At 34.2% G+C, this 13,967-nt stretch overlaps 1 protein-coding gene across 1 annotated transcript; it reads right to left on the reverse strand.

Moving 5' to 3' along the window:
- Window positions 1–6,852: 6,852 nt before the first annotated feature.
- On the reverse strand, window positions 6,853–11,680 carry LOC136275990 (uncharacterized). Its single transcript, XM_066086516.1, has 3 exons — window positions 11,098–11,680; window positions 7,466–10,287; window positions 6,853–6,861 (listed from the first exon to the last, which is right to left on the reverse strand). Exons 1-3 carry the CDS (start codon window positions 11,678–11,680, stop codon window positions 6,853–6,855), a joined length of 3,414 nt encoding a protein of 1,137 aa, XP_065942588.1.
- Window positions 11,681–13,967: the final 2,287 nt, after the last annotated feature.

The following is a 13,967-nucleotide window of genomic DNA, read 5'->3' on the forward strand; positions in this document are numbered from 1 at the left end:
CACGGTGTATAGCCAGGGACGTATATACTAACGTCCCTGGTATAGCTTTTTCTGTATTAAGTTACAGCAACCGTGCATGTTGTCTATTTGCAAACCATATTGTCTCCAATCACACTAAGAGTATGTGAGATATATATTATATGCAGACTGCGGACAGTGCATGGTTGCAAACGATATTCCAATAAAGAAATGCGCAGTTTGACCTAGAAAATGTTATTCGAATTTCTCAAACACGGACTGTCTAATTCCTTTCCAGAATTACAATTTACGCAAGCGCATTTGAAGTTTTATCGCAACTTTGCGGGGTGACTAATAATGAGGCATGCGTTAATCCAGAAAATTTTTCGTGGGAGGGGGTGGGGCCGAGGCATTTTTAGGGGGCAATTTCATAATATAAATATAAAGAAATATGAATTTGCAGGTGGGGGTAGGGGTCCTGACCCCTTGACCCCTTTTCCTTGCCTAGATTCCCGCATGTGAGGTGATTGATAAAATCTACTATAAAGCCATTCGGACTTTATTAGATTTGAACACTCCTAATAGAATTAAGTCTGATTAAAACCACTTCCTTTTTCCGTACAGTCGTAAATGGTAAAACAGGAGCAGTTCAACCAAAAAGGGAGGGGGGGGCACATAGGGGAAATTGTTGTGGGATAGGTTCATGGCAAGATATTCAAAAAGTAAAAAAATCACATACAAACTACAAATATCCAACATTAATAACTACCAGTAGTAAGTCAATAGATACAATGAAATGCAGACAGGATTGGAATAATTTATCTTTGTTTTGCCAATGGATACATTTGCAAGTTACAAGTAGTTTTTTAGTTTTACCATGATGATGGCATGATATGATTCATAAATATAGGATCTCTCGTGATTTGCGATGGTATATGATTTTTATCCAACGAGTTGTGTGTTTTCTATCCCCGAGCCTTATGATTTTTATCCAATGAGTTGTGTGTTTTCTATCCCTGAGCCTTGGCGACGGGATAGAAAACACACAACGAGTTGGATAAAAACCATATACCATCGCAAATCATGAGAGATTCTTTTTATCACATGTTTTACCAAGTATTTTGTTTATCCCAACTTTTTCTGTAAAAATTGCGATTGTGAGCCGCACAACACATTACTTACAACACGTCAACAACGTTACGCATGGAAAAAAAGTTCCTTGAAGTTTAACAAACAGACATTCATTTTCGAACATTTTTTTTATGAATTCATGACAAATAACTGAAACAATATTAAATGTTTCAAATTTATATCTCAACACCCCTCAACTGAATTAATTATTTACTTTTTCATTCTACGTCAATCAACCGTCTAAACCTACGTAATGATTAACTATGATGTCACGTGGCGTAAGAACACACAGTGGAATATCAAAAATTTATCCCATGAGTGATATCCACCGTATATTGGGATTAATATGTGATAAAATACAGATATGATTCATAAAATACAGAAAATGTTGTCTAGCTCAGATTGCAATATAATGCTAGTAAAGATTGAATTTTTTTTTGCTTTAGGGGATAAGGTATGGAGAAATTTACAATTGCACAGCTATTTGCAATGTTCCATTTTACTACTTTTAATACATGTTGTACCATAATACTGTGATGGATTGCATATTGTCGGGTTGAACATGATTCACCACATTTTACTGTTTTCACTCCTTTGCATTAATGAAATACATATTTCATTGTGATGAAGACAAAAACAACCAGATGTTTATAATTTCAATTTATTCTAATTAAAATATATTACCTATAATACAAGAAATAATTCATTAGGAATTACTTCAACAAACACACTCTATGAGCAATATTTACATAATTAAAATATTAATTCTAAATATAAAAATGAGAAAATAATAAATAGATTATTAATGATGACAGAGTATACACTGTATATATACACCGGTAATAAAAGAAACAACATAATTTCACTCTTAAATATCAAAAGCAAAAAGAAAAAAGTTAGATATAACCAAAAATCATCTAGCCCACCCCCCCCCCCCCCCTCTCCAATCACACTTTTAATTTTGTTCCGACACCAATGTTTTGTAAGAAAATTTCAAGAAAATACATTCAATGTTATATAATTCAACTGATGTCATGATTGTAAAAATTAAACCAAATTAAAAAATCATGTTAAAAAAAATACAATGATTAGTAGTTTACAGTTTATGTTCAAGTAAGGTAGTAAAGATCTGTAAGACGTTTGGCTCACCGCGCAAAAAGTGTCCCGGTCTGCTGCTTATTATTTACTTAAGGAAAGTCCAAGTTACTGTTTTCACAATTTTCATTATAGTGTCGTATAGTGGTAGGTCTGAATATTGGTTCTCGTCTCTAAGAAAATGACATGAGTATATATACCCTCTCGACTATAACAGACAGTTTTGGTTAGTCATGACCATCTGTGCTGATCATGAGTGTAGATTCAGTGACCAAATTTAAAAGCAGTATTTCAATTCCAAATACAATATCAAAACTGTGAAACTGTCCATCACAGCATAGATGGATGCGGGCTTGCAGTTTCTTGCATCGGTACAAATCATGAGTATATGAACACGAGCATATGTCAAAGGTTGACAGAAAACATGTAATATGTGACAACAATGCAATAACAAAGCTCCATAGGGTTTGTAATTATGACAAATATAGCACTCTCATCCCATACCTGGAGGTATGAGATCATACTACTGCACAATTAAATTCAAACTGTACTTATTGAAGGACTTTCCAAAGAGTGATTAATAGGTTAATATTCATAATAATTGTGCAGTCTATACATAATCATTTATGTGTTCATATTAATAGTTCTTATCAAGGTCACAGCATAGTCATTTGTTTACAATACATATGTCTCCCAAACAAAAGAAATTCCCAGAGGGAGATTTTTTCTGCCTGGTGCCCAGAGCAGGAAAGCATCCTTGATCTCCCCTAATTCAGATGAACTTTCTAGTGACGTACCAGTTGGAACATCTCTGTAAGAGGTAGTATCAAGTGATATAATTCCTTTTCTGGCTGGGGACATCAAACCAAAGAATTAAGTACAAAACAATTCATTAAAATGACCATAATGGAAGATTAGTAAGTGTGACCAGAATAATAAATATGATTCAAGCAGTAGCCAGTATGTTGCATAATATCCATACATGTAAAATAATCATAGTCATACATTTGACAGTTCATTATAATCAGGTTTATATAGTTCATGGTGATCAGAATCCGAAATGACCAGGATTCTTGAAATATAAGAACATGCACAAATAATCTCATAATGATGTCACAATATAAAGTCAATATTGTTAAACCCCATCCTATATACACAAGTTGACACAGTTGCCATAGGTTTGTTCTAGTTTGCTAAACATCTGAGTAGGATCATTCTGGGGAATGAATCATCGGACACACAAATAATATTTTAGCACATTCTAAATATTTATTAAGTGTGTGTGCAAATATGTTTTGGAGCAAATACAGTATAAACTAGAGGTACTGTAAGCAAGGTCACAAATGATATTCCTGACAAATGATACCCCCACCAAGAAAATGTTATTGGTCAAGTATTTATTTTGGAAAATAATAGATGTACCATATTCACATTGACCTTAAATGTGCATAAATGACCAAAGTTAAAGGTCAGGATATAATTCCATGTCAGAGGCAATATTTTTGTCAAGTTGTAGCTGTAGTTGTAGTTGTATTATTTTTCATAGAAGGAAATTGCATAGACAAGAATTTTACCATTTTTACAGTGACCTTGTACAAATGATCTTGGGTCAAGATAACTACACATCATCAGGTGATTAAAAATTTTTAGTTGAAGTTTCTTTTGTTTCTAATATATTCCATGAAAAAAGTATAGAGCTAACACAAATCACACATTTTTTGTTCCTGTGACCTTGAAGTTGCACATATGAGCTGTCTTAAAATCAAGATACAAGCTCAGGTCATACACAATCTATGTGTGGAGTCAGAACTTTCTGTTTCTCGATAAAAAAGGTATAGAGTGCACATGAATTATGCACTTTGTTTCAGTTATCGTGAACTTTCCAAAATGACCTGAGGTCAAAGTCAAAGCACAAACAATCTTTGTGTGAAGTAATAATTTGTAATGTTCCTCTATAAGAAACTAGAAAACTGACCAGTCAGGAAGGGCCCCGCTATGACAATTAATATACAGAAGTGAAAAAAAACTGAATTCCATCCTCTTTATATTAACAATGATGAAAAATAAATGCCCGGCATAAGATGTAAAGAACTGCAATATATAGGATCTCATGATTTGTAGTTGGATATGATTTTCATCCAACAATTAAAGTGTTAAACTGAGGGGTAAAAATATAAGGGTGCAGCTCATGGAATGCGAGTTTAATTTGATTACATTTAAAAAATGTTTATGAAATTATAAGTAACAACTGTATTTTTAAAATTTCAAGATAATTCCTGAACGTCCAAAAACTCTAAATAGTAACCTTGTATCTGCATAAAACAGGGATAACCTCATGTCTTATAAAAAAAACTAAATTAAATGTGTATTTAAAAAAGATTTATAAACAGGTGTTTTATAAAATGCAAGCCTTCAGTGAATGCAAATACAATGTATCACCCAGGGTTGACCTCAACTTCAAAACAAGCATTAGTTGCAGACAAAGGTGTTCATTAATCTTCATATGACAGATAGAGATAAGCGTCTAAATGTTTTGCAGCAGGCAAGATAATTAATCCCAGGGGTTAATTGTTCTGCTCTCTCATCCTTTTCTTCTAAAGTTACAATAAGATTTTTTTTTCAGAAATGACAGAATGAGGTTATTATTTGATTACCTGTTAAAATTTACAGCATTAAGGCAGAAAAAAATAATATAAATAATCAAAAAATAAAATAGTGAAAAAGGATATCTTAATATATATATCTTGATTTTAGAATTCAATAAAATTATCATAAATCATTGTGTACGGTATTTTAACCAAAATAAAGTATGAATATTATATTTTAAATCCATATTTCAAAGAATGTACACAATACTAGACATCATTCAAAATTGACCTTAACTTCAAAACAAAGTTCATATGCAGACACAGGCAGTGCAGTAATTAATCTCAATGTGACAGATAAAGATAAAGCTTAGGATTTTCTTCATGTGGAACTAATCCAAAAGGACAAATATTGCACAAATATTGCACAGCCTTCCTAGTATACATAAGGAATCTACCCCACCACCAGAAGACATATAGAGAACCAACCTTAGCATCAAAATATGTTTTTCAGACTACTGAACTACCATACCAAATTTGAACTTGATTGGGCAACCATAAAATAAGTTATTAGAAAAAAACCAGAAAATTTGTGGACAGAAGAGTGACAGACGGACAGACAGATGGACCGACAGACAGAGTGATTACTATAGGGCACCCACAAATCCTTGCGGGGCCCTAAATATTAAGCAGACATGATTGCACAGACAGATGGACAAGCTGATTCCTATATACATGTACCTATCTTTGTTTGGGGGGGGGGGGGGGGTTAGGGGGTATAATGAGTAAGTGGCAACCCTTATTTTGCATAACCACTCATGACAGTTTGTATAAATATTCAGTATCCTAAAAAGGAAACAGAATATCAACAAACTGCCTGTATATAGGGAAATGGCGGGTTTAACTTCTGTTAACATGAATTTGTTGTTACACTGTGGATCTTTTCACTACAAGTGTGTTGCACAGTATATCATGTTATGGTCTGACCAGTAAGCCTCAAGGACTTCTGTTTGGACATCTTGAAAATCAGTAAATACAAGATCAAGCTGCGTGTTATTTTTTGTTGTGACCTTTTTCATCATTTGATTACAACTAAATTTTTCTTTCATGAATTTTAAGAAATTTTCATGACATTTACTGGTTAAATCTAAATTAAAATCTCCCATAATGACAGTTTTAGCATTGTTCTGCATAAATGGTAACAACTTGTTTTCCAAAGTTTTACAAAAGACCTGAAGGTGACATGAAGGCTTTTTGTAAAGTGCTACACACTGAACCTCAGAATTTGAGATTATCACATTTATAACAGAAAACTCAATAGAGTCACTAGAAAATGAGTTGTGTGACAAGACTGTCAAGTCGTTTTTTACATATAAAACAATCCCATGGTGTGATCTTGAACAATGGTCAGTTTTGCCATCATTGCGAAATATTTTAAAGCCATCCAATGAATATTTTTCATCTATGTCAGATTCACAGAGCCTAGATTCAGCTATACCAATAATATCTGCACTTAATGCATTAGGGTCAGCTTTGATATCAAAGAAGTGTTTATGTAGAGATCTTGCATTATTGAATAAAAATTTGAGATTCATGCAGAGAGTGTACAGTGGTTGATAACAAAGCTGCATTTTGTGTTGTCTTAGTCTCACCATTTCCTGATCTACACTGTCGTCCTTGTCAAGACTCTTTTCATTAAAATCTAAAATAAATAATCCATCTAGTGATTTTACTCTGGAAAGCGCTACATAATGAATATGTGGAATTTTACGTTGTTTTGTTTGTGACAGGTTGATCACTGCACTTGAAAGTGTTGCTCCTTGAGCTTTATGAATTGTTTTACCAGCAGATGCCTGAAGAGGAAATTGGACTCTCTCATAAGTTTTCTTGTTGTAAACAAAAGTTCTCTTCACTTCAAAAATTGGTGTCCAGGATATACTAGTATTCATATTGAACAAATGACGGTATTGATGTCTTCTTGATATTCCAATCTTGGCATCTTTAAACAGAACCCAAATAATAGCAGGCCTAAACATGGAAGTTTTGTATTCAATGTGTTTCACTACACATGTAGCTCCATTAGTTAATCCATCTGCAACATCAAGGTTTACTGATATATCATATATCATATCAACAGCAATAACCAGATGAGTTTTCAGTTGTCCTGTACTTGATTGATTTTCTGGCAAGTTTTTAATGAGCTTTAATTTTACTTCTGCTGAGAGTTTGGCCTGAGACAATACATCTGTATCAGCTTTGATAAGTGCTTTTGAGGTGGTTAAATTTTCAAGCAGATTTGAATTGAAAGTATCAACAAATTTGTTCTCAATGAAAAGATGGGGTGCCTGTTTTGGATATTCAGGGCAATCTGGTGTAATAATCCTTTGGTTAATGATATCTTTGTCCTCTGCTGTTAATTTGTTTTCACGGAGTCTATTCAACATTTCTGTAAATCTGAGATCATCTTTTTGTCTCATTATTTCAGTCAACTCATGCATTTGAAAGTGTTCCTGCCACAAATTTTTTGCAAGTCCTTGGCCAGGATTTGACAAATTCTTAAAAATCCATTTGTCACAAACAGGGGCCAATTGATATAAATCTCCAACTGCAATAACACTAATACCACCGAAATCGTGCTTTCTGCCTGTAAGTTGTTGAAGTCTTTCATTCAAGAACGTAAGCATGTTGTTACCTACCATTGAAATTTCATCAACAATTACAACTGACAAATTCCTGTATTTAGTTCTAAATGAGTTCAGTTCATCAGCACTCATGTTTTGTTGGTTCTGGTACATTTTTCTGTGAAATGCTGATGCAATAGTAGCTCCTTTAATATTATAAGCAGCTTTTCCTGTGGATGCACAAAGAAGTATTCTTATATCATCTGGATTTTCTCCTTCTTTAGAATACAAGATTCTATGTAATGTTTGAAATATGGCATCAATAACAACCGATTTTCCTGCACCTGCTCCACCAGTAAGGAAGGCATACAATGGTTCAGTGTTATGCTGAATCCATGTTACAACATGATTGTAAAATTCTCTTTGTTTTATGTTTAAGCTCTGTAATAATTTGTGATATTGTTCATCTGGGATGCGAACTGCACTCATTTCTATTTCTGATACTTTTGATGACATGCCAATCTCTGGCCCTATATCATAGTCTCTGTGTTGAATTGTATCTGGATCGAAGTGAGCAAACTCTTCTGATGGTTTTGGATCTACTTCTAAATCTTCTGCCTCTGCTTGTTCTGTATTTGGTGCAACTGTAGCCAAATTATCAAGATCTTCCTCAGCTTGAAGTCGAGCTTCTTCTAATTCCTCCATGAAATGTTCATATTCTCTTTGCTTTATCTGAATAATGTTAGCTTTTCTATAATAATGTTGTTCATATGTTTGAAAATCTCCAAGAAGGTCAACCATTTCATTTCTCCAAGGCAGAAACAAAAACAGTCTTTCTCTGTAGTACAGTTCAGAATTTGTCTTTTTACTGTATCCTACATATCTGATGACTCTTTTGTTTTTACGCCTTCTAATTTTTATGCCATTTTTCAAATGAACAACAACATCACTTTCAGAAAAGATATCTTCTGCAGATTCATTTGGACAATCTTCATTGTTTTCCTCATCATCATTTTCTTTTTCCATTTCTTTGGGAAAACTTACTTCCAATTCTGTTACAACATCAGCTAAACACCAGTGTTCCAATTGTTTTGGACGTCTTGCATATCTTTGAATTAAACCATCTGCTTTGATATCAGTTGAATGTTTAGGTAAATTGTTCAGTTCCTCGTCTCGTTTGAGAAGAAAAACGCGCTCTTCTGGAGGTGAAGTATTTATAAAAACTACTTCCCTACTAGACTGTGTCAGAGGCATCTGTAGAATTAAGTAGCTTGCTTCTTGTGCACTAACTTCAACAAAATTAAGGAACTTGTTTCCAATATGCCGAACTTGTCGTTTAAGATCCATATTTCCATCAGTAGCTTCTTGAGATGCTTTATCAAGCATTGCACTTATTCCTCTTTGTGATTTGCTGATATAGGCCACAATGTATGTTGCACATGCATATGGATCTAAAACAAACTGGATATCCAAGTTAGCATTCCAAGCCTGTAACAATGACTGGTTGTAGTAATTAACTCTCATTTCTGATGGACTTCTTTTTAGAAATATTTTAGGACTTTTTAAGGAGGCTCTGATACATTTGATATAGTCCTCTTGTGACATTTTTATGACATTTTCCAAGAATGAGTCATAGTCTAAATTGCAACCATCTTTGTATTCATTCAATTTTTCTTGAAGAACAGAGTACTTCTTTCTATATGTATCTACATCAACATCCAATGGTTCAAGCAGCATTGTTTTTGGTAGAGGTGGCAAAGGAAATCCAAACCGACAAACTGTTTTTCCACCTTTTTTGCATGTCTTTGAATGCTTGTGAACCTGGAGTTCTACAAGGTGTTTCAAAAGAGCATCATTTTCCTGCAAGCTGCAGGTAACATACTGGTCGACATAAGCTTCAATTGCTTCATCACTATTTTCTTTATACTTTGGAGCATCACTGGTCCATACAAGCATGTGAATATGTGGTGAACCTCTGTTCTGGAATTCTACACGTCGAAATACATCTGTGACAACACCAAGAGGATTGTGATGACTCTTTAGAACAGTATTGATGAATATTTGTACTCTGTTGTCAAAATATCTAGCACAAGTCACTGGATCTTCCTTAACTAGAGTAGATTTTGCATTCCAGTCCAGAGTTTCTATTTCTTCATTTGAAAGAGGCTTTCCTCTAAGTATTGCCAATGTTTTCAGAAGATCAACCCATCGAGTATCAGCTGATGAAAGAGAAATAAACCATGTTGGAAGACCTAATTGTCTGATCATTGCAAAAACATCTTTCTTTTTGGATGCAAGATAAGCTGGAGAATTTCTGAGTGTTCTGAAGATATAATATCCTTCATTCAGTCTAACAATTTTTTCTGCAGTGGCAGGATTCAGAACTTGTTCTGCTGTGATCGTCTTTCCCTCTGTTTTGCATCTTCTCAATGCTAAGTTAACTTTATCACTAACTTGTTTAATCTGAATTTTCTTCAACTTGAAAAAAATGTTTGGAACAGATTTTGCTGCTCGTCGATCAATGCTACGCAATTCCCATTTTGCAACATCGCTATAATGAACTGATACAACTCTGTCATTATTTTCTACTCGTCTCTGTCCACAAAATATGGTAGGAAAACATAAATACTCTGCATCTTTATCTTCGTATAAACTTACTGGTCTTTGATTTTCTCCAGGGGCAAAAACATATGCCTTGTTGGTGTCATTATCTGCTTCATCAACAAGAGTATCAGAATTGCCTTGAATATTATCATCTGCAGCAACTTCACAAAATCCATCATCATTTGGTTCTGTTTCACGTTCATCAGTGCTGGAGGATGTTCCAACAAGCTCTTTAACAACTTCCTGGTTGTCATTATCAATAATTTCTCTCCATGAATAATCAATGTTAATGCCTGAAGATTTATATAATTCACTGTTTTCCATAAGCCATTGTAAAGCATTCATGACCTTATTAGGACGGACATTTTCAGAGAAACATGCAGACTTGTGAGAAAGTCTTTTTTTTAACTTTACAGCAATTGTAACATGTTCATCTAACTGTCTAGGAAGTGCATTTACTGTTGGCTGGATATCAACAGGAACATTTACAACATTTCCTTTAACAGACATCTGCCCTCCTCTGGGCAATTCTCTTATCTGCATAAATGGTATTCTCTGAGAAATTAGTCTTTCTTCCAATGGATGCAATTTCAAAATTTCTGGTCTGTCTGGCCATTTCATTCCATTCCTCACTGACAACCGTGGAATCTTTTCATCTTTCAAAGCTTTAAGACATGTTAAGCATAACCATTCAACATCATCAACAGATTTAAAACCAGTACAAATGCCTCGACTTGTTTGACTAATATTTACAGACTCCATCTTAACAACACTTTTAGAAAACCAAGTTTGATTACAACAAGTGCATACATAAACTGGGCCATTTTTAATTTGATTATGAAATTTTTGTATGCATTGATCTAAAGAATGTCCTTGTTTCCTTTTCTTTGACAATTCTTTTTCACGTGCTGTGAATACTATAGTTGATCTTTTCTGGGCTTTGCAGATTTTATCAAGTTCTTTTTCAGCATTTCGATATTTTTTTCTACTTTGTTGTTTTGATAGTCTTTCTTTTTCTAGCTGCAGGGTATTTTCCCGTTGTTTTCTCTTTTCATTCCTCTCTCTAAGACAAAAGACCTGAGATTGCCTAAGTTTATTCATACCTTTTAAGGTATTTTTTCTGTCGTTCTCTCGAGTTTGTGGGTTTTGTCTAGAACATCTCTTTGAATCCAATTCTTTGTCTTTGAATTGCTTGCACTGTCTAGATTTGCTCATGCTCTTTAAAGTGCTTTTTCTGTTTTTTTCTTGAGTCTCTGGATTTTTTCTAGAACATCTTTTTGCATCTAATTCTTTGTCTTTGAATTCTTTGCACTGTCTAGATTTGTTCATGCTCTTTAAAGTGCTTTTTTTCCCCTTAACTTGGGTTTCTGGGTTTTTCCTAGCACATCTCTTTGCTTTTAATTCTTTCTCTTTGAATTCTTTACACTGTCTAGATTTACTCATGCTCTTTAAAGTACTTTCTCTGTCTTTTTCCCTCTGTTTCTCAGAGTTTTCCCTCTTTCTACTCATATAATTCCTCATGTACTCTTTTCTGGTTTCACGAGATCTTGACTTTTTGTGTTTTTTCAACATGTCCTCTTGATATTGGAAATACTTATCCATTTGGGGATTAATGTCATTCCTTAGATTCAGAGTACCTGCCTCACTTGTCACTGACACTGGTTGTAACTCAAATTGGGTTGTCATTGATATATTACAACTTTGATAATATGCGAACAAATAATCCACTAACCTATCAATATTATTAAAAGTGATTTTCAGAGCAGTTCCATCTGCAGATGACATACCATCATGTGAATGTGAATGACTATCAAAGAAAACTGGACAGCTTTTCTCATCTGTATATATTGCTGAACAAAGTCCACCAACTATGATTAAACCTTGTCTGTAACCAGAGAATAGCATTTCAATGCCTTCCTTTAGATTCATACTTTCACCTGATTCGTTCCAATTTTCATGAGTTACTGTTCCATAAATCTGTTCATGATATTTTATTTCAAAGTGCCGATTGTGAATGGAAACAACTGTGGGGAGCTCTTCAAACTTTAGCATTTTAGAAATATATTGAACAGTGGATTGTAATTCTCCTACTCGCAGTCTATATAAATCATCTCCAGCACAAAGTATATCATCAAGTTCCTGTGTTGTATTTGCGTTGTGTTGTATGATTGCCATTAATGCATTACATGTGCACTGAACCCCCCTTGAAACACTGGGGAAAATATCATTAGCTTGATTGACTGAGGCAAATACCATTTTCGAAGTTTCTTGAGCTTGAAATGATAAAAGGTTTTCAATGACACAAGAGTTTGGACTCAAAATTACATTATCACAAAATGCACTGCTTAGATTATTTGATGGCAAACTATTAGATATATTAACACCATGAGAAATACATGAATAATTCATTTCATCTTGAGCATTCACATCCAAATCTGAGGAGTTCTTCACGCCTGAAGGCAAATTTTGAATATTCTGTGCACCCGATTGCAAACTAGCACATTTTTTTGCACGTGAAGGCAAACTATCAAATTTCTTAGCACCTGAAGGCAATCTAGCACATTTCTGAGCGCCCGAAGGCAAATTTGCAAGGTTATTTGCGCCCGAAGGCAAATTCTGTACTCTTTTTAACGAGGCAGTATCCCCCAGGTCTCGTGTCCTGTTTTTCACGTGGCCAGGATCCACGATTCTCAAAGGTCCGTTAACTGTAATGTCACTTGTTGGGTCTAATTCGCTCCTGTTATTTACGTGGCCAGGATCCACGAGTCCATGGTCATTAATGCTGGCACGACTCTGGTTTCCCTTCTTCGCCAATGACAGCCGCCAATTTTTCTTGCGAGGCATTGCAGTGTCTGAAATAAACATTTATTTCCCCATTGAATTAATTTAATTACTGTGCAACTAAAATTGAACAGAATGTTAACATTTGACCTTTGAACAAATGAACTTCAAATGTATGCTCCAGTTAATCACATGGAAAGTATCAATGTTTTGAGTTGATTATCAGAAATACCTCAAGGTTCATATAATTTTTGTTCAAAAGTTTTAAAAAATCTTCCATTTAAAAAATCCTTTCCAAAATTTCTTTTTTAAAATGCCCGTTTTACCTTATCATCCCCCCCCCCCCACTTTTATGGCAAAGATAGACAGTAATAACCATAGCCATATATTAAACCTTTTTTTTTTCCTGGTCAAGATGTCTAAAAATAATAAATCTACCACCACCCTTTTCAAATTTTGCTTGTCAAGATTTCTTATAAGTCTACCCCCCCCCCATTTTCAATTTGCTTCCAATGCCACTGTAAAGTAAATGTATAGGTACCAACAATAAATGACCAAGTCTAACAGCTGGTAACAGCTGGTATTTTTATTCAAAATCCAAGTAATACGCACATATCTGATATATGTACAATATATCTGCAAATCATAACTTCCTTTCTTGAAAACTGTAGGAGTAGTTATCTGTACAATAGGGGTACCCTTTTGGAAGCCGACACCGGCCATTTTCTACTAATACGCACTGTGCAGCACAAATGCACATGGTGTTCTAAATGGCTACAAAGTTTCCTAAATTCCATGCAGCAGTTTAAGAAGAGTTGCGCTTACAAACTGCAGTATATCCCAAAAGCACCGGATCATCGAACAAAACAGGTGAATAAATAATTGGTTTTATGCACTTACTGCTAATTTCCTTGTCTGAAGTTTGTCTTTGTTGAGTTTGAAATTTTATATTTTCAATTTGATCATGTAGATGCTTTAATTAATACCAAAACACTTTAATAAATCTTTATGTTGATTGTGAATTTATGATTGTTTTAAAACACACTTCCACCATGATATAAAAGCAAACGTCTGCCTGATGCAGACAAGTACACAGACTAAACAACTTAATTGTTCTTCGAAATATACAGAAACGGAAAATGATATCAAAACAAAATGGAATATCAAAGAATACTTATAAATATATGATTCT

This window comes from Magallana gigas, chromosome 1 (genome assembly GCF_963853765.1).
Source record: "Magallana gigas chromosome 1, xbMagGiga1.1, whole genome shotgun sequence".
NCBI lineage: Eukaryota > Metazoa > Mollusca > Bivalvia > Ostreida > Ostreidae > Magallana > Magallana gigas.

Bases quoted from the DNA above. Each gene is read 5' to 3' on its own strand.
- LOC136275990 (XM_066086516.1), bottom strand. From the start codon at position 11,680: ATGACAACCCAATTTGAGTTACAACCAGTGTCAGTGACAAGTGAGGCA. The intron at 10,288-11,097 runs GTATGAATAAAC...ATAAATCTTCAG, and splicing joins CAGAAAAAATACCTTAAAAG to GCATTAACATTGATTATTCA.